Source organism: Odontesthes bonariensis, chromosome 23 (assembly GCF_027942865.1).
Source record: "Odontesthes bonariensis isolate fOdoBon6 chromosome 23, fOdoBon6.hap1, whole genome shotgun sequence".
Lineage (NCBI taxonomy): Eukaryota > Metazoa > Chordata > Actinopteri > Atheriniformes > Atherinopsidae > Odontesthes > Odontesthes bonariensis.
In genome coordinates this window covers 3,306,802-3,328,389 of record NC_134528.1, presented here as the reverse complement: position 1 = coordinate 3,328,389, position 21,588 = coordinate 3,306,802, and the positions used below count along the sequence as shown (strand labels likewise).

General features: G+C 45.5%; 3 protein-coding genes across 3 annotated transcripts in view; 1 reads left to right on the top strand and 2 right to left on the bottom strand.

The window, feature by feature from the left end:
* The window catches only part of LOC142374489 (uncharacterized), a 35,283-nt gene extending 31,274 nt beyond the window's left edge, over positions 1 to 4,009 (top strand). Inside the window, exon 7 of the mRNA XM_075458212.1 lies at positions 2,245 to 4,009. Coding sequence (XP_075314327.1) covers positions 2,245 to 3,743 — 1,499 coding nt within the window. The 3' untranslated portion in view covers positions 3,744 to 4,009. The remainder of the gene's footprint in view (positions 1 to 2,244) is intronic.
* A 5,913-nt stretch (positions 4,010 to 9,922) lies between these two features.
* Positions 9,923 to 17,738, bottom strand: LOC142373461 (uncharacterized). Its single transcript, XM_075456728.1, has 3 exons — positions 17,456 to 17,738; positions 14,985 to 15,166; positions 9,923 to 12,337 (listed from the first exon to the last, which is right to left on the bottom strand). Exons 2-3 carry the CDS (start codon positions 15,097 to 15,099, stop codon positions 10,518 to 10,520), a joined length of 1,935 nt encoding a protein of 644 aa, XP_075312843.1. The 5' UTR covers positions 15,100 to 15,166; positions 17,456 to 17,738; the 3' UTR covers positions 9,923 to 10,517.
* A 798-nt stretch (positions 17,739 to 18,536) lies between these two features.
* LOC142373467 (tripartite motif-containing protein 16-like) lies at positions 18,537 to 21,296 on the bottom strand. The gene has a single exon (XM_075456735.1). The coding sequence runs from the start codon at positions 21,286 to 21,288 to the stop codon at positions 19,585 to 19,587; it is 1,704 nt and encodes a 567-aa protein (XP_075312850.1). The 5' UTR covers positions 21,289 to 21,296; the 3' UTR covers positions 18,537 to 19,584.
* Positions 21,297 to 21,588: the final 292 nt, after the last annotated feature.

Here is a 21,588-nt window from a genome sequence, read left to right as displayed (position 1 = left end):
CTGTCAGAAAACTTCTGGGGCTGCGAAGCCCGAGCCAATCGAATATGAGCTGCTCTTTAACAAAAATTAACCCCACAGATATATATATATATATATATATTTATAAAAAAAAAACAGACACCATTAAAAGTAAATCCAACATGTGCAGGAACCTTTGCCCAGTTTCTGTTCTCCTCCTGTTCTGTAAACATCGCCGTAATAAACGAGCTCGCAGCAGAATCACATGTAAACTCTGTACTTTGGGTGTGCTCTGAAGTCGGTGGAAAACTCAGCTCCTCGTTGGTTTTTACTCTGAAAAGCAGTTAAACGGCTCTGATGGACACCTCATATCCTGTAATAAAAGCAGCCGGTTCATCCCACAATGAAGAAAACTGAAGTGAGGTTGAGCTTTGCTTCCTAATAGATTAAAAGATCATGGGATCTTTGTCCTGTTGATGAGCCAGTTTCAGCCCAGCTTCAGCTGTCGGACAGACGGCCTCACATCTGACGCTCAGCCTTAGAGATAGAGGAGGAGCTCCACCATCCAGGGGGCGGGGCTCAGCCTTAGAGATAGGGGAGGAGCTCCACCATCCAGGGGGCGGGGCTCAGCCTGAGAGATAGGGGGAGGATCTCCACCATCCATGGGTTGGGGCTCCACCATCCAGGGGGTGGGGCTCCACCATCCAGGGGGTGGGGCTCAGCCTTAGAGATAGGGGGAGGAGCTCCATCATCCAGGGGGCAGGGCTCAGCCTTAGAGATAGGGGAGGAGCTCCACCATCCAGGGGGCGGGGCTCAGCCTGAGAGATAGGGGAGGAGCTCCACCATCCAGGGGGTGGGGCTCAGCCTTAGAGATAGGGGGAGGAGCTCCACCATCCAGGGGGCGGGGCTCAGCCTGAGAGATAGGGGGAGGAGCTCCACCATCCAGGGGGCAGGGCTCAGCCTTAGAGATAGGGGAGGAGCTCCACCATCCAGGGGGCGGGGCTCAGCCTGAGAGATAGGGGAGGAGCTCCACCATCCAGGGGGCGGGGCTCAGCCTGAGAGATAGGGGGAGGAGCTCCACCATCCAGGGGACGGGGCTCAGCCTTAGAGATAGGGGAGGAGCTCCACCATCCAGGGGGCAGGGCTCAGCCTTAGAGATAGGGAGGAGCTCCACCATCCAGGGGGCGGGGCTCAGCCTGAGAGATAGGGGGAGGAGCTCCACCATCCAGGGGGCGGGGCTCAGCCTTAGAGATAGGGGAGGAGCTCCACCATCCAGGGGGCGGGGCTCAGCCTGAGAGATAGGGGGAGGATCTCCACCATCCAGGGGGCGGGGCTCAGCCTGAGAGATAGGGGGAGGAGCTCCACCATCCAGGGGGCAGGGCTCAGCCTTAGAGATAGAGGAGGAGCTCCACCATCCAGGGGGCGGGGCTCAGCCTGAGAGATAGGGGAGGAGCTCCACCATCCAGGGGGTGGGGCTCAGCCTTAGAGATAGGGGGAGGAGCTCCACCATCCAGGGGGCGGGGCTCAGCCTTAGAGATAGGGGAGGAGCTCCACCATCCAGGGGGTGGGGCTCAGCCTTAGAGATAGGGGAGGAGCTCCACCATCCAGGGGGTGGGGCTCAGCTTTAGAGATAGGGGAGGAGCTCCACCATCCAGGGGGCGGGGCTCAGCCTTAGAGATAGGGGGAGGAGCTCCACCATCCAGGGGGTGGGGCTCAGCCTTAGAGATAGGGGAGGAGCTCCACCATCCAGGGGGTGGGGCTCAGCTTTAGAGATAGGGGAGGAGCTCCACCATCCAGGGGGCGGGGCTCAGCCTTAGAGATAGGGGAGGAGCTCCACCATCCAGGGGGTGGGGCTCAGCCTTAGAGATAGGGGAGGAGCTCCACCATCCAGGGGGTGGGGCTCAGCTTTAGAGATAGGGGAGGAGCTCCACCATCCAGGGGGCGGGGCTCAGCCTTAGAGATAGGGGGAGGAGCTCCACCATCCTTGGGGAGCTGGGAGTAGAGCCGCTGCTCCTCCACATAGAAAGGAGTCAGCTGAGGGGGTTCCCCTGGTTAGGATGCCTCCTGGTTAGGGTTAGGATTATATCATCTACTATATTAATCTTGATTCGTTCTTTTTCAATTTAAATGATTTTTTATTAGTTAATTTATTTATTATATTATTGCTGAATTTATTCTTCAGAACTTGGCCACCATCTTAGGTTGTAACATATTTATTGATACTAAAGCTATCATTGATCGGGTTAAACGCTGCTGTTCTTTTCTAATCAAAGTTGTGTGTTTCAGGGTTACCTGCAGATGTTCAGCAGCTGGTGGTAATTAAAGAAGAGGTTCCCTGGAGCTCCAGTGTAGACCAGCCGGATCCAGAAACGCTCCACATAAAGGAGGAAGAGGAGGAAGAATGGACCAGTGATGAGGGAGAGCAGAAGGAGACGGACGTCAGCAGGTTCCCGTTCACAGCTGTCACTGTGAAGAGTGAAGAAGATGAAGAGAAGCCTCAGTCCTCACAGCTTCTTCAGGTTAAAGCTGAAGACAACAGAGAGACAGAACCTCCAACCAGCAGCTCAGCTGAACACATGAAAACAGAAGCTGATGCAGAGGAACCAGCCAGGAACCCCGACCCAAACGCTGATGAAAAGGCTTCAGACTCCTCTGAGACTGAAGTCAGTGATGATGATTATTGGCAGAAATCCTCAGACTTTGTGCCGGAAAGTGAAGATCAGGACACTTCCCAAAAATCCTTCAGTTGCTCCGAGTGTGATAAAAAGTTTGTCTACAAGCGATCACTTCAGAGACACATGAGAGTCCACTCAAGAGAGAAACCCTTTGGCTGTGACATTTGTGGGAAAAGATTTTATTATGGGTCGCATCTAAAGGCTCACGTTACGGTCCACACAGGGGAGAGGCCCTTTGCCTGTGATGTCTGTGGGAAATGTTTTAACTGTAAATCCTATCTCAAGACACATGTGAGACTCCACCTCGGAGACAAACCTTTCAGCTGCAGTATTTGTGATAAAAGATTTTATTTTAATTCGCATCTTAGAACGCACATGAGAGTCCACACCGGGGAGAAACCTTTCAGCTGTGATGTTTGTGATAAAACCTTTTTCTTTAACTCGCAGCACAAGGCGCACATGAGAATCCACACGGGAGAGAAACCGTTTGGCTGCGACGTCTGTGGCAAAAGATTCAATCACAAGTCGCACCTTACGACACATGAGAGAGTCCACACGGGAGACAAACCGTTTGCTTGTGACATTTGTGGTAAAAGATTCAACAGAAACACAAATCTTAAGACGCACATGATGGTCCACACTCGAGAGAAACCATTTGGCTGTGGTGTTTGTGGTAAGAGTTTCAATTGTAAGTCGTATCATCAGACACATTTGAAACAACACACAGAGGACAAACCATTTGGTTGTGATGTTTGTGGTAAGAGATTTGAGCAAAATACGTCTCTTAAGATCCACATGAGAATCCACACCGGAGAGAAACCGTTTGGCTGTGATATTTGTGGAACCAAATTCAATTACAAGTCGTGTCTGAAGACACATTTGAGGCTCCACACTGGAGAGAAACCCTTTGGTTGTGATGTTTGTGGTAAAAGATTTAACCGAAGCACGTGTCTTAAGATGCACATGAAGGTTCACACAGGAGAGAAACCATTTTCCTGTGTCGATTGTGGTAAAAGATTTTCCAAAAACACAAATCTTCGGAGACACATGAGAGTCCACAAGGGAGAGAAACCCTTTGCCTGTGATGATTGTGATAAAGGCTTTACCTGAAACGAGCATCTTCTGACCTGGTGAAGTCCATGACGGAGGCTTTGTTCGAAACCGCATACTACATACTTGCAAACTGCATACTTCCATACTGTATACTACATACTCATCGATCAGACAGTATGCAGAGCGTTTACCCACAATGCATTTCGCTCCTGACCGAGCCAAAATCAGCTGGCCTGAAACTGATTTCTCTTAAGCTCTAAACTCTGTAAACTTTAGCAACATTTGCAACATTTCCAGGTGAGAAAGTAGTCGTTTAGATCCCCAACGCGTTGAAAACCTGACAAAATACCGGCTGTTTACAATTTTGTTCCCACGAATTCGGTGCTACTAAAGCTAGCCGCAGTGAGCAACGCACTTCCGGTTATTTTCACAAAATAAAATACCCGTTGCCTTTTATCATAGGGAAAGCCATTACCATACAATTGGTGCTTTTGTTTTGAAAACAGGAAGTGAACCTACCCTCGTTGTAGCTAGCTTGAAACTACCATTTTGACAGAAAATGACAATCGGCGATGTCACGTTACGTTGCATCGTATGCATCCGGGAACTTTTCGCACACTCAAACTCGCATACCAACTCAAAATGTTAGTAGAAGTAGAAAAAGTATGCGGTTTCGAACACAGCCAGAGAGTTTGGTGAAGGTGACCTCACTGTTTCCATCAGTCCTGCATGTGATCCCTTTGCTGTCAGTATCTTAACATGTTGTCCCATTAGAATCTGCTGCTTGTTCCCAGTTTAAGTGAAGCAGTAATAAATCTCCATCCTGAGTTAGTCCCATCCAGGAAATACGTGCTTTTAACGACCCAGCCAAACATCTATGATTAAAATGAGGTTTTAATGTCTTAAAGTGAACAGGGTTGTGTCGGTATGTCGGACTGTGACCCGCCGGTTGGACTCTGCCCTCATTCAGTTTGTTTGGTCAGGCTGAGAGGTTAATGGCCTCTTGGATAATGATATTAAAAAACACGGCTGTGGGTGGAGTAAAACTTTCAAGCTCACACATGAGTTGGTTTTAAATAAAAGGAGGAGCCTTTATTTGTTATTACACACTGTACAATGGAACTGCTTTGCTCCTCTGGGGGGAATAAGATGTATAGATGTAATGAATATAAACTGTAGCATCTGTGTGGAAAGTGAGTTTAGGGCAGATTTATTAAGACTTTCTGTGTGTGTGTGTGTGTGTGTGTGCGTTTGTTTTTAAATGCTGTTTTTACACTGTTCTGTTAGATTTAATGGTTCTGGATGGCAGCGGTTCATAGATGGTGTGTGTCTTGGTTTTATGATGCTTTTGTCCATTCGTGGGAGCTCCATCGGTGCATCGGTCCGCCTTAATGAAGCCGTGCGGGTGCAGCCGGTGTACGAGCTGTCTTTGTCGTGCCTTTTTAAACAGCAGCGACGTGTTTGTGGCCCGGCTCAGCTTTGTTTGACACCCAGGATCTCTCTCCTGTCCCATGTATTTGGAGGGGTTGGGTTTAGTTTAACACTGGAGTGATTCACATTGAAAGCACTTCATAATTATGGGAGTTTATATGAGAGGGCGGAAGGGGTTATGGTGGAAGAGTTGAGGCAGACGGTGATGGTGACGTAGTAAAATGTTGAACCCCAGCAGGCAGATTGGTGCATTCTCTCAGAACCCCAGCCAGGGTTGGCTCAGAGGTGGCTCTTTAGCCTCGTTTTCACTGTCAGTACGGTACGGGTCGGGTCCCTTTGGGGTCAGCTTGCGTTCCCACTGTACAAAGGGGAACCCTCAGGGGTCGGCGGAGTGCGAGCAAATAACATCCATAATTTGGAACCACCTCCAGTGTTTTCGGTCCACGCCGCTCCTGCTGTTGTGGTCCTCGATCCGCCGGTAATCGCTCCCAAGCTTCTTCAGCTTAATGCCACACCGGCTGGCAGTCCGGTTGAAACCACTTTTGCGGCAATCAGCTGGAAAACTTTTTGGTTTGGCCCAGCGCCATCGAGCTCCCGCTGCACAGCCTCCTCACCAACACCGGAGAGCAGAGCCTGGAACCGGTCCTGTGGGCTCGGTACCCCAAGCAGAAGGGTTACAGGCATGGTAACGGGTTCCATGGTAACGGGTTCCATGGCTTTGGTGGTGGTGGAAACACTGAAATAAGCGAACCGTTCCGACCCGTACCGGACTGCAAAGTGGAAACGGGGCTTTTTCTAATTTAGCTGAACTCCTAATGAAAGCACTGATTCTTCTCCTGTAGATATTCCACACAGCAAAGTAAGAATAAAGCAACATTTCAGTGTCATCAGACAGAAGAACTGATGTCCAACGGCGACGACACAGGCGGCGCCTAATTTACATTTAATCACGGTCACGTTGTCAAAACACTGATTTATACAACATGCATCATCTTTAAAGTCTGACAGTGGAGCTCGTTTAGATCTTTGCATTTTAATCAGCCGATTGAACCACAGTAGAATACTGATTCAGTGGTCCACCGTGGAGTTTAAACTTTACTTTAGGAAGACGTTAAACGTGTTGCAGTAAAACACAAACTTTAATTTTCAGATTTAGTTTTTACCCCTTTCCCTGAGTCTGTTTTATGCTGCTGATCTCACAAGGAGTGGAAAATGAAATTAACTCTATTTATCAGAAACTATTCAACTAATAAAAAAGAACTTTAAATTGATTCATGACTTTTGTGATTTTTATGTCGGGGCTGAATGTACTCATCAGTTTAAAAGTAATTTTATGTGCAGCTTTCAGAATATAAACTGGATGGATTTTGATATTTTTCACACCTTCATACTGTCCATACTCATTACCAGTTGGTGGCGGTAATGCAACATAACCCTGTTTGCCAACCGCCAATAAACACAAGAAGAAGAAGAAGAAGAAGATGGTAAACTGTACTAGCTAACAGTTTGCTCTTGTGCTCCAGTGTCGACCCTCCAGCCGAGTTTTCACCGTCTCTACGGAACAGTTTCTGCTTCTGGTTAAACATTTAATGCTGTGAGAAGTTTTAAAGCCAAACTGTGACAGATGGAGGATCAAAGGAGCCGAAGAAGAAGCGAGGGAGCGTGAAGAAGCGGAACCGAACCCGGAAAATACGGCGGCAGAAAACACGGAGACACATCGGTGTGGCCTTTCCCGGCTGGAAGTCACTGATGAGGGACAAATGTTTTCAGGGAGACGCCGAAGTTGTCTGTTTTCTGCTGGACAGGTAATTTAACCCACCGATGGAAATGTAGCTAGCTGTTTGATAGCGTTAACTAGAACATGGAAACCTTTTTCTGACTGTTAGCAGGGTTGGAAGTTAATATTTCTGCTCCAAAATTAGAATTTCTGTCCTGGTGCAGATGTTACTGAGAGCAGCCCACAGCTGCTGAAAGTTTAATTTTAAATGTTGGGTTTGGATAAGTGACCCAGAGGAGGTAAGGCTTCATTTACACTGCAAGTCTTGATGCCCAGATCTGATTTTTTGCCTTGAGCCGATTTTTTTTAACGTGTGATTCACGCGATTACACTTGCCTATCACCTGAAACATCGTGCATGCCTACGTAAGTGTTTACCAAACTCTACTGCTGAGGGAAATGGACGGCGTTGATATAGGTGTGATGCAAGTGTTGCAGTACATGAGAAGTTCGCCCAACATTGGCAGGATTTTAAGGCAGAGAAGGAGGAAAAGGGCCATTATTGCATCCTGTGCACATGCTGCAGTTATTGCCTCCTCAGCTGTTCAGAGGAGTGTCTAGGTGCGAGACCGATCCCAGGACTGGTGGGAGAATGTTGTGGCTGGCTTTGATGAAGCTCCTCCGACATGTTTCTTGTATGTTTATGCGTCTCGCATTCACTAGCTTACCACGTGCGACAAAAAATCTAAACAGTCGCATATTTAATGACGTGTGGAACACAATGTGTAAGAATATCCGATCTGCCTGTTTACACGGCGGTCGCATCGTCACATATCCGATTCGTATCTGATAAATTTCCACATATGAAGGAAGCCTGTATCCGATCTCAAAACATCCGAATGTATGCGTCCTTGTCCTATTTACATGGCCAAAAAACATCCGATCTGTGTCACATGAGAGCAAAAAATCGGAATTAGGTAACATTTAACTGACAGTGTAAATGTAGCTTAAGAATGAACAATGATGGAGATCAAGGTGGAGGTGGGTGGTGTTTAAAGAGCTTCAATAGTTCTGGTAATGTGGTGTTTGGTTTTTTTAATGATGGAAGGTAATATTTCTGCTCCAAAAGTAGAATTTCTCTTTGTTTAGAGACCATGGAACTCAATAATTCACACAATTCATCAGTAAACAGCGTGTGAGACGGTTTTAAAGCCAACAGAACATGCTGTGGTTATTCTTCGCAGAAATGAACACCTGAACATCTGTTTGATCTGCATGTTTTTTTTTTATTAATAATAATAATTCATGTTTTTCTAAAGCTTTTATTGGGGAAGATTACATGACACAAACAAAGTTTAATGAACTTGAATCCCTGAAGATGAAATAAATGAACATTTTAAACTTGGAATATTTAAATTTACAGACAAACATTTTATTATAACTAATGGTTTGTTTGGAAGTAATTATTGAAATGTTCACTCGAGGTTTTCATTTCTTTCAATGAATAACTGACTGAGTGCTGTGAAACGGGTCACACTTTTTATGGTGTAATATCAAACTGAGATACTAGAAATTTGTTTTCTGAGATAAAATCTTAAAGGGACAGTTCGCCTCTTCTGACATGAAGCTGTGTAACATCCCATATCAGCAGCATCATTTCTGAACATCTTCTTACCCCCTGCTGCGTCCTGTGAGCAGAGTTCCAGCCTCGTTTTGGTGTTGATGAAGGTAGTTCCGGCTAGTTGGCTGGGGTTTAAAAAATAAAGCGTTTTGCTTCTCAGAACAATATGCGTTCAACAGAGTAAAACATTTGCATCACAGAATGGTTCTCCAGGAAAAAGTCAGACCTCACAATCTCTTGGCCCTATTTTCTCTCCCTTCGTATCGCTGCCTGCTGTGCAGACCGAGCAGCAAACACCGTAACAGGCGCGGCTGTCGGCAGGTAACTACATCTGATCGCTTCCACCTGTCATAAATCATAATTCTGTTATCCATAAGGTAAATTAAATCTAAATGTTTAAAGTTAGAGTTTTCAGGCTGATTTAATCAATCTGTTTTACAGTCAGAGGATCCAACAACAGCTGATTGATTCCAGATTTATCATCAGCACAAACACAACCTGACGGTCAGCCAGCGGTCATTTAAAGAATGTGAAGGCGCCCCCTGCTGGAGGGGGTTGGTGATGCTTCAGCATCCGGCAGCAGCAGCTGGACACCGCGGGCTCAGCTGAACCTGAACCTGAACTCAGGAGATCCGGATCCAGCTGACCTGAACCTGAACCTGAACTCAGGAGATCCGGATCCAGCTGACCTGAACCTGAACCTGAACTCAGGAGATCCGGGTCCAGCTGACCTGAACCTGCTTCTGTGTTCTGCTGCTTTCAACATCTGCCTCAGAGTTAAATCAAGTTTTTAAAAACTTACATACATACAGAGACGAGCACTTCTTCATCAGGAATGTTATTAAACTCAGTCTGTGGAAAAAGGATTTTTTCTCATTTCTGCATCAGTGTTCAACGTGTTCCTGAAGAAGAACTTACAGCCGAGGGCAGGAATTCTGCAGGTGGAGCAGAGGGGAGCTGCTTCATTTAGGACAGATGAAACCCCACCCCTGCGATGGACTGGCGGCCTGTCCAGGGTGTACCCTGCCTCTCGCCCATTGACTGCTGGGATAGGCTCCAGCCCCCCCCCCCCCGCGCAACCCGACCGATGGATTCAGCGGTATAGATAATGGATGGATGGATGGAAACCCCACCCGTCCTTAGATGCAACCCCACCTGTCCTGTGAATGTTTCACTCAGACAGAATATTGCACACGGGGAACATCTGCCACAAAGCTTTATCCGAACAGAAGTCAAAGAATCAAGAATAAAATCTTATGACAGAAATATTCTTCTTTTACATTTTCCAAAACTTTATCAAATAAAACATGAACAGCTGTGACAGATGGGTCAGAAGAAGAAACTTCAGGTCAAAACAAACGAATTCAGCTAAAAAGAACTAAGGCTACATTTAATTATATTCTCAGTAATTACAGTTCAACACAAACACCCCCCTGATGCGGGGGGGGGGGGGGGGGGGGGGGGGGGGGGGGCACACGGAGCTGCCCCAGCTCTGAACACGGGACATGTTTTCTATAAACTGTGAGTAAATCTGGCTTCAAACATCTGAACAGACGGCTTTCTGTTTCCACATTTAGCTCCGTGCTTCAGCTTCTGGGGTCGGGGGGACTTCACAGAAACATATATTCAGATATATCGTGACAAACAAGGCTCTTCTGTCTGTGACTGTACCGCCTGGACACATTTACTTCTTCTACATGATCGGGTACACGACAGCCGGCAGCTGCTGCTGAAGGTGGGAAAACTTTTCCAGCTCTTCACGTCTAACTCCGACACACTTTCATGGAATAAGCGCTCAGTTAAAAAGAACCCTCCAGGGGTGATCCGTGGCGTAGTGGGTTGAGCAGACGCCCCATGTACAGAGGCTATAGTCCTCGCTGCATCGGACGGCCCTGTGCTGCATGTCTTTCCCCCTCTCTCTGCCCCCTGCTTCCTGTTTCTCTTGAACTGTCCTGTCCATTAAAGGCACAAAAGCCCCCAAAAAAATGATTAAAAAAAAAAAAACCCTCCATAAATAAATACAACTGGACATGATTATTCTTTACAGTTAAACTCATGTGGTGCTAGTTCAGTCCTTCAGAGATAACCAGACTGATTACAGATTTATTAGCTTGAGAGTTAGGGAACTTCTCTGTGGTGTGGAGTCTCATGTGATACTTCAGATTTCCTTCCCAGATGAATTTTCTCCCACAGACGTCACAGCCGAAGCGTCTCTCCTGCTTGTGGACTCTCATGTGGTTCTTCAGATGCGTCCTCTGCTTAAAGCTTTTATCACACAGAGTGCAGGTGAAGGGTTTCTCCCCCGTGTGAACCCTCATGTGCCTCTTCAGATCCCACGGCTGAGCGAAGCTTTTGCAGCACACCTCGCAGTCGAACGGCTTCTCGCCCGTGTGGACGCTGGTGTGCCTCTTGAAGTTGTACTCGCACCTGAATCTTTTTTCACAAACGCTGCAGCTGAAGGGTTTCTCCCCCGTGTGCAGCCTCCTGTGGGTCTTCAGATGCGCCTCTCGCCTGAACGTCTGGCCACAGACGTCGCAGGAATGCGGCTTCTTCGCGGCGTGCTGCTGCATGTGACGCCTGGCGTGCTCCTCCCGGCCGAATCTTTTCTGACAGACGTCGCAGCCGAACGGGCGCTCGGCTGCGTGGGCGCTCGCGTGGCTCTGCAGGTCCTCCGCCCGGGAGAAGCTCTCACAGCACACATCGCAGAGGAAGGACTTCTCTGCGTGGACTCTCGTGTGGTTCTCCAGGTTCGTCTTTTGGTGGAACTTTTCTCCACAAACCTCACAGCTGAACTTTTCCTCGTTGACGTGGAGCGTCATGTGTTTGCTGAGGTTCTTCAGATGCCTGAAACTGTTTTCACAGATGTCACAGTGAAACGGTTTCTCTCCTTTGTGGACCCTCACGTGCGTCCGAAGGTACTCGTTCGCTTCGAACTTCTGTCCACAAACGGCACAGGCAAACAGCTTCTCTCTGTGCACTCTGGCGTGTCTCTGCAGCGCCGCCCGCTGCTTGAAGCTTTTGCCGCACTCGTTGCAGCCGAAGGGTTTCTCTCCTGCGTGGACCCTCAGGTGCTCCGTCAGGTTGGCCTTTCGGTTGAACCTCTGACCGCAGAAATCGCAGCAGAACGCTTCCTCCCCTCCGTGGAGCTCCACGTGCCTCTGAAAATGTTGCTTTTCTTTGAATCTCTGTCCACATTCCTGACAGCCGAAGCCTCCCTCCTCCGGCTCGGCTCTCGCCGGCGAATCTTCTTTTGGTTTCACCTGGAAGCGGCTGGAGGTCATTTTGAGATGCTGAGTCATGTGTTTGTGAAGAGACGTCCTGTAGAGGTACTGTTTCCCACACTCTGAGCAGCTCAGGATGTTTCTGGCAGAGTTGAATCCGACATTAGTATTTACATCCTTTGCACTACTTTCACCTTTTTTAGTTTCGGGTCCAGAATCCGACAGAGGTTCCTGCCAATCACCCTCCTCACTGACTTCAGTCTCAGAGGAGTCTGAAGCCTTCTCATCAGTGTTTGGTTGTAAATGATGGTTTGGGTCGGGGTTCCTGGCTGGTTCTGCTCCATCAGCTTCTGTTTTCATGTGTTTAGCTGAGCTGCTGGTTGGAGGTTCTGTCTCTCTGCTGTCTTCAGCTTTAACCTGAAGAAGCTGTGAGGACTGAGGCTTCTCTTCATCTTCTTCACTCTTCACAGTAACAACAGTGAACGGGAACCTGCTGACGTCCGTCTCCTCCCGTCCATCCAGCTGCTCTTCCTCCGGACTGCTCCACAGTTCCTCCTCTTCCTCCTTTATGTGGAGCGGTTCTGGGTCCTGCTGGTCCGGACTGGAGCTCCAGGGAACCTCTTCTTTAATCACCACCAGCTGCTGAACATCTGCAGGTAACCCTGAAACATGACGACAAACATGTGGGTTTAGAACTGAGCAGGACTGATCCGTGTACCAGGATCCCTTTAAGGCAGTGATACTCACTATTTTTTTCACAAGAGCAACATCAAAATCAAGGGAAGAGCCACTTTTACGACAACATACTAAAGTCCCCTTTTGCAAATATGCATTTCTACAAATAAAACATCCCACAAAAAAAGAAACAACACAGCCAATACATTTTCAACTAGAAAGCTGCAAGCAGCTGTATGCGGGACCGAGATGTGTCTTAAGAGTAACCTGACCAAGTTTGAAGCGTTTAGCATTAAATCTGTAGGAGGAGTTCGGTCAATTGCGAGGTGTGGGAAAAAAAAGATGTTTCCAACCACCAGCAGGTGGTCCTATAGGTGGATGTCACTCGGATAATATGTACATGTTCAGGCTGGGTCCAGCATTCATCGTATGAAGTTTGGGACAGATTGGATAATGTATGTGGGAGTTATAAGCGACCTAATTTTTTGTGGCGAGTAATGGCGAGCCATCGAACTTTGAGGCGTCGCCACGGCCTTTAAGTTTTGAAAAAGTTTCCCCATGAATTTTTCCCCCCATGTCTTAAGAGTAACCTGGCCAAGTTTGAAGTCTGTAGCATTAAATCTGTAGGACAAGTTCGATCATATGCAATCGATCGGGCAAAAATGGACCAAAATGCACTTTCCATCCAAAATGGCCGCCTTCCTGTGGACGTGGGACCATGGCGGCATGAGACTTTTTTGTGCGTCTGAGTGTACCGAATTTTGTCGTCCCACGCAAAACTAAGCCCAATGCGGGGACCATTTTTAAGCATCGTAGGGGGCGCTACAGAGTCAATGAGCGACTCCCAAAAATATAAAGTTTAGATTCTTTCATGTTGTCGACTGGCAGGTGGCGCTCGCAAAATTTCAAGAGAATTCAAGAGTTTTCGAGCACCTTTTGCAAAAAATAAGTAGAATACGTAAAGAAGAATCCTTACAGATACAATAGAGTGCTTGCAGTTTCACTGCTCAGTCCCTAATTCAGACCACATTTACCGTAATACTGGGATGAGCGGAAGCTGGCGTGCATGTCCTTGACTTTCTTCATGTTGTATTTGTAGTTTGTTGTTGTAATCATAGTGAGACATTCAGCATGAGCATGGTTTTTGTGCTGGTTTTTGCCCTTTTTTAATCAAAAAACGATCCATTGTGCCTGCATCTCGCGCTGGCTAAAGGAGCTAGCATGCTCTGCGGTTTAAGCGGGCTGCGTTGCCAGGTTTAACAGTTCCCCCTTTAGGAAACACCATTAAACCTTAATTAATACTTAATAAAAATACTTAATACTACAAAAACGCAAACTTAATAAAAATACTTAATACTGTGCAGTATTCGCTGTGTGTTTTTTGAAAAAATGTATTGTTATAGTTACCATATTGTTATAAGCTACTATGCGAGTTCGAGCCACTAATTAAAGCCAGATGGAGCCGCGCTATGAGTATTTCTGCTTTAAGGTGAAACACTCACTGTTCACGATATGTTTCTCTGTTCTTACTAGGGGTGCAACGGATCAAAAATCTCACGGTTCGGATCGTTCCTCGGATCAGAGTCACGGATCGGATAATTTTTCGGATCAGCAGAAAATAAATAAAAATAAAAATAAAAATAGACAAGAAAAATAAACATGTTTTGTCTTTTTGTTTATTAACACTTTTAAATTATTAAATTGAAATATATAAAATCAACTTAAAGTGCACAATTAACATCTTCTTTTCAACATAATCAAAGAAAAACAACTTAAAGTGCAACATAAACACAGCGATAGCGTTTGTGATCGCTTTAGCCCGGTCGGATTGTGAAGGAAGGGGCTGCCTAAACACCGCGGTGATGAGCGGTTGTTCACCCGCTTTTGGTTTCACTCCTGTCAGTGAAACACCGGGGTGATGTCGCTGCAAATGCGTGGCCATGCTCGATGTGTTTCCACTGTTGTGCAAAAATGCTCCCAAACAAGGGATTTAAATGACGTGGGGCGTTCAAGCTCTTCTGTTCCTCCGCTCGCCATGACCACGCTGTGTTGCAGGTTAGGGGTTTTCTTTATGTTAGCTATCGCTATGTCAGCTACGTGCTATGTCTGTGTGGTAACCTAGGCGACAGGTTTGTGTGGCAGCGCGAGTATATGGAAACAGACGTAGCACTAGAGGCAGCAGTTATCGTTACAGTAGTCACCGAAGTCTAGCCTACTTTTAGTTCTCATGCCCACTGTTCTACATGTTGTACGCTGAGAACAATAAATCACAAACGAGCCATAGGACTGTTTGCTTATTGAAGAGGGAACTGTTGCAGACTTTTACCCAGAACGTGGAAAGTAGCTCTGTCCCTGGAACTAGCATAAATGGTAACGGCTGTGTGAGGACTGAACATGCGCACAATTTTTTTTTTCCATTAATCAATCCGCGGATCATGTGTGTGCCGAACCGAAATAATTGATCCGAACGGATCACGGATCAATGATGATCCGTTGCACCACTAGTTCTTACTCTACTTAGTTCCACATACTCACAGAAACTCTGTGTTGTTGTTCCTCTCAGTAAAGGCTTTCATCTGAATCAGTGTCTGATTTACATGCTGGTGATGAAGTGTCCAGCTGTGAGTCACTTACTGGGATCTGTGCCGTCTGGTGTCTGCTCCGGTTCTGATGTGGATGCTGCAGGTCTGGGGGGCTCCAGGCTGAGACCTCTGGGCTCGTCTGGTTGGAGGCTCCACCTTCGAGACATCTGCGAGTCTCCTCTTTACGATCCTTACGGGAAACTTTGGCCGTTTTTCTGGCTCGTTTGTCTGAAACTGTGATGGTCGAGATTTAGATATTAAATATTACATGACTTTAAATATCAGTAATTCACAATTCAATGTGGACACTTATCACAGAAAGGTCTGTTCTGTCATTGTGTCTTTGGGTTTCAGCAACTTCACGGAAGCTAAATATAATAAGAATGTAAGAATATTACAGAAGCCCAGAGCGAACGTGGTACGTATAAACTTTTTTCTGGTGATGCACGATATGACAAATTTCCACTGATACCAATAACCGATCAATTTCCGCTTCTTAGGGTCGATACCGATACAGATAACCGATATATCCATATTTTTATATTGAATATAATCTGCAGTTTGTTTAAGATGTAAAACTGATGTTTTACTTGCTCTGGCCTATCTATAACAGCAAACAAGTTTTTGGCTCTTCAAATGTTCATTTTTTTTCATGTCATAACAAAACATGTTGCCATTTTGCTATAAATAACAATAACAGAGCAAAAGTCACAACTCCACTTTTAGACAAAGTGCATGTTAGGTAAAGTGCAGCCCTTGGAATATTTAACTGAACAATAGGGTTTATCTGTAAAGTATTTTTCAAAAATAAAATATATGCATTGGCATTTGTCAACCTCAAAAATCAAAAATGTTATCTAATAAATAAAAGTGCAACCTCAAAAATAAGGTTGATTACCCACTAAAGCTCGACATAATCATTGTCAGGTTTTTACCCATTTTTACCTCCTTTCATTGGAAACCGAATAAAGTAGCCGGAGACGGCCGGCTGGACTGCAGCTCAGCAGGCGTTTACACCTCAGTGATCCTGCTGATGTAGTCGACTTCATCAGAGACCAGCTGAGGGGACCAGGCTGTCTCCATGGTTACCGAATGATGCACCAGAGGTGCCGTTATCGTTTTCTCTTATACCTGATTCCATTCTTCAAATGCTCGTCACACCAAAGACGCTCCACATTCCATGTTTGATTCATAGGCGACTTTATTCAGTTTTAAATGAAAGGGGGTAAAAATGGGTAAAAACCTTTGCCAGAAATACATATAAATGTAGTGATTATAATGTACATAATTCACCAACATCTACATAAGCAGCATATTTCACATTCTGTTCTTGTGATACTTGGTGGTCTTGGCCCCTTTAAGTGGCCGCAATGTTCAATGACGTTTTGTGTTTGGTTTTCGTCAGCCATTTTGGAATGTTTATTTATAGTAAAGAAGTGTGATAAATAGGGAAGCTCAGGACACTGATACTGAGAATCTGCTCCTCTATTATCACAGCATGTAAATCCTCTGGATGTGCCACTGCAGCAGGCCACGTTGTTAGGAATTAAAAAAAGTTATTATTCCAGTTTAATCTTTCCAACATGCATCTGTAAACTGGCTTCAAAGGGACCTCAGACGTAGTTTGGGACCTGCTGTTCAGGTTTACTGACACTCTTCAACCATCAGCTCCCTCATGGAGTCCAGCTGCTGCATCAGAGTGGACTTATGGAGTCTTTGAACGCACCACGAAGTCACTGCCACTGTTCTGTCGTTTTGTGCTACTTCTTCGATAAAAATGCTACCGCCCTGCATTAAACGATTGACGTGTCTATCGGTTCAAGCTACCCCATCAAAAAATGCTACTTTATGGTTTTCTACCTCTGCATATCAAATAAAGTAATAAAGTAAGTGTTTTTGTCTCTCATGTGTGTAATTATAAAAAAGTGTAATGAAATTGATTTATTTAAGAGGGTAGCATATTTTGATAGTCCAATAACACGCTGTCATATAATGCTCCCCCTTCTCAATGCATTCATGACAATGATGGAGCAGAGTCACCTAAATAAAGACGGAAGTGTCCCAAATACAAAAATCAAATGGTGAACGACACCCCATTTGTGCATGTTAAGCTAACTGCTTGTTGATACGATAAGTGTTTTATTACTTTGCATGTCTTCCAAAAGAGAAAATAATCAGGTAGCAAAACATTATGGGCGTGAAAACGAAACTTAGAAAATCGGCTCGGCGCATGCGCAAAACCACAAAGTAGCAATTCTCGACAACTAGGAGAAATCGACTGAACACCACCACTTAAAGTAGGATTAAATAATCAAGTAGTATTAAATCATCAAGTAGCATTAAATCAACAAATAGCGCCAGCCTGGAGACAGCAGTATCTTTTGGGTAAAAAAACAAACTCAAATCCTGTTTTTGGAGCAGAAATATTAACTTCCAACCCTGCTAACAGTCAGAAAAAGGTTTCCATGTTCTAGCTAACGCTATCAAACAGCTAGCTACAGTTCCACCGGTGGGTTAAATTACCTGTCCAGCAGAAAACAGACAACTTCGGCGTCTCCCTCAAAACATTTGTCCCTCATCGGTGACTTCCAGCCAGGAAAGGCCACACCGACGTGTCTCCGTGTTTTCTGCCGCCGTCTTTTCCGGGTTTGGTTCCGCTTCTTCAACGACGAGGATTCGCCCCCATCACCCTTTCTTCAGCTGCTCTGATCCTCTTTTTGTCCGAATATTTAATTACTGTCATTTTAGAGACATTTTCTAATCTGAAAATACAACAACGGTGAGCCGTAAGCGAGTCGGTCCGACCTTTATTTTGTTCCCCCAACTCAGAAAAAGGTTCCTAGCCCCATGAACGTTTCCTCTGAGATGCATAAAATCTTCTCTTCTTGAACTAAAATGATGCATAATTTCCCCAGTTCAGTGTGTGACATGATAAGCTGTACAGCTACAATACATCATAACAAACTGAACCCCCTTAAATACAGTTTGTGCATCTGAAATGCAACCAATGTGTCACATTTAAGTGTAGTTTTATTTAAAGACACAAATTTGCTTTGACTTAGGCTGTCTCATAATTTTGATTTAATATCTCATAATTTTGATTTAATATCTCATAATTTCAACTTAATATCTCATAATTTTGATTTAATATCTCATCATTTTGACGTAGAATCTCATTATTTTGACTTAATATCTCATAATTATGACTTAATATCTCATAATTATTAGATATTATTTCATAATTTTTACTTAATATCTCATAATTTCGATTTAATATCTCATAATTTCGACATTTCGACATAATGCATAATGCTATAAATCCTCTTAATTGTTTTATATTTTTCTTTTTTCCCCTCTTCTTTGATTGCTTTTAACTGTGTGTTTTAACTTTTATTCTATGTTTTTTTTATTCTCTTTAAATTGCTTGTTTTATGTTTTTTTAGGCCAGATCAGAGGTTATCGGCTCCGCCTTCGATCCCGGACGAGCCCCCAAATTGTAGAAGCCCCGATTTCAGCTGGCTTCCCCCGAGTTCGTTGATCGAAGTGTGAGCATAAAGGTCAAGACTCAGTCGAAGGTTTAGTTGGTTTATTGCAGAAGCTTCTGGAGATCACACAGTTACATGATATGCATTCTGTCCTGTTGCTAAGTGGGATCTGGGGACTTTTCCGTCCTTCTGAGTATATATTTCAGCATTTGCGTTATCAATTTTTAAGGTCTTCTGGCATAAAAGTCAGCCTAACAGGAAACAGGCCTTATATGTTTATTTACAGGAAACAGGCCTTATATGGTAGCAACGTCCGTCTAAGCTTGTAATCACACTGCCACACACACACATCGTAAAATGAATAGTTTTGATCTAATCTCACAATCCCCCTTTTGATCTCTATTTAAGAGATCAACACCCCGAAGGCACAAGAGTATGAAATGCACAAGCGAAAACTTTCACATCAGGAGTGTTTATCATGGTGGTAGAGACAGAACCTCTTCCCTAGAACAGTGCAACCCACCGTAACTCAACTGATCACAACTCTGCAATGAGCACAGGTCTTAAAAGACTTAACAGTTATCATAGGTCAATAAAAGTCACACAAAAGTCAATGCCAACTCACAGTGATTATATATGAATAGTATTGATATAATCTCACACTTCAAAATCTTGGCTGGTTCTCACATTAATGCTGATGAAGGATCTCCTGATTCCTTCTGCTCCTGGAAATGACAGTTTCTGAACACCTCAGAACAGACTTCCTCATTTGTTGGTCGGTTCAGAAAACAGCAGCAACATTTGATCTCTGAAACAAATCAAAGTCTGCGTAACTCCAGGATTATTTTCCCATTTCCAAAGTGATGAGATCTGAAAAGAGACTGTGATAAAGGAAGGTCTGCTGATTCCTCTGTTGGGCTCCATGAAGTGGAAGAGAAACAACAACATACAGACACACCAACACCAGGATCCGACTGATGATTAGAGCTCAGAGAAGTTTAGATTTTCATGTGGAGAAATATTTCTGTGAATCAAACTCCTCATCAGCAGTGATATCCTCCATGGCTGCACAGACACAGGAAACAGCAGCAAATAAACAGCAGAGCAGGAGAGACATCACAGCAACCAGCTGTCAGCAACAAGCTGACTAAACACATTTATTTCACTTTACACAAACTCTGCTGTGGATCCAGAATAATAAAACATCCTGATCCCAGCATAGAGCGGCTGAGTGAATGTGGTCTGGACTCTGTGGAGGAGAGTCATGGTTCCAGAGACGCTGTAGAAGGACAGAATACCTGCTCTGTGATCCAGGTACACTCCCACTCTGGAGGCCCGAGGACCTGAGATGGAGGTTTTCATCTTGTTGTACCTAAATGTATAACTGTCTGGGGAACAATGTAATGCCCAAGATTTGTCATTATATCCAAATCCACATTCAGTCCCTCTTCCTGCTCTGCTGATGTTCTCGTATGCGACTGCTACAATAACTCCTCCTCCTCTAATCTCCACCTCCCAGTAACAACGTCCAGTCAGACTCTCTCTGCTCAGGACCTGCTGAAATCCAGTGAATCTGTCTGGATGATCAGAATAAGACTGATGTTGTTTCATTAATGTCACTTTTCTGTTCCCCTCTGACAGTAACAGACGTGTGTTTACTGTGTTTGGATCCAGTGTGATTTCACCTGAATACCTTAAGAATCCAGCTCTGCTCTCTGGTTCTGGTTCTGGTTCTGGCTGTGGTTCTGGTTCTGGTTCTGGCTGTGACAGTAAAACATCCCCTTCAGCGACTCTCAGTGAGATGTTGGTCCATTCCTCTCTCAAGATGTCCTGTAGTATATCTCTGAGCTCTGACACAGCTGCTGTCACATCCTCAAAGTGCCTCAGAGGACGGATCTTGATGCTGGATGAGTGTGTAGCCCCCCTGAGTGCTGCCACTGAGGGGCAGCTGTGCAGAAACTGGCTGTGATCCTCTGTGTGTGAGAGCTGCTTCAGCTCAGCATCTTTCCTCTTCAGCTCAGTGATCTCCTGCTCCAGCTTCTCCTGAAGCTCTTTGACTCGACTCCCTTCGGCTTCATGCTGGGATCTGATCTGCTGCTTCACATCAGAGCTTCTTTTCTGGAGGAGACGGATCAGCTGGCTGAAGATCTTCTGGCTGTGCTCCTCTGTTTTATCAGCAGAGCGATGGATGGCCTCCAGCTGCTGCTGAAGCAGCTTCACATCTTTCTCTGCGTCCTGGATTCTCTGCTGGATCTGCTGCCGACTCCCCTCCAGCTCTCTCTGCCTCTCAGTCCTTTCTGCTGCAGCTGACACTGTGTCGTGGCCTTTATGTTCCTCCACAGAGCAGAGATAACAGATGCACTTCTGATCCGTACGGCAGAACATCTTCATCACCTCATCGTGATCAGAGCAGATGTTCTCCTGGAGCTTCTTGGAGGGCTCCACCAGCTTGTGTTTCCTTAATGGAGCTGAATCATAATGAGGCTGAAGGTGTTCCTCACAGTAAGAGGCCAGACAGGATAAACAGGACTTGGTGGCTTTCAGCTTCCTCCCAGAGCAGACATCACAGGCCACATCTTCAGCTCCAGCATAGCAGTGATCAGCAGGAGCAGCTTGGAGTCCAGTCTTCTTCAGCTGCTCCACTAAATCAGCTAACATGGTGTTTTTCCCCAGGACAGGCCTCGGTATGAAGGTTTTCCTGCACTGAGGGCAGCTGTGGATTCCCTTCTGATCCTCTCCATCCCAGTGGCCTTTAATACAGCTCATGCAGTAGCTGTGTCCACAGGAAATAGTCACCGGATCCTTCAGCAGATCCAGGCAGATCGAACAGGAGAAGCTTTCTCGGTCCAGCTGAACTCCTTTCTGAGCCATTTCTCCTTTCAGATCAGCGACTCAGTGAGTTTCACTTCCTGAAAGCTGAAACTTATCTGAGCTCTGAGAACAGAACCGGTTGGTTCACATTCTGTCGGTTACACCCATCGTGAGCTGCAGATCTGAAGGGGAGGGAACAAGGGCCGTTTCTCCATACCCAAGTACGCAGGAGGAGGAGAAACTTCAGACAATATCCAGTAAGTAATAAAAACTGGGTGGTTTTATTTATCATAAAGACATAAAAACAGGTCAAAGTCCAGCTTACTGTGTGGTTTGCTCAGAGACATTTCAGAGAATGAA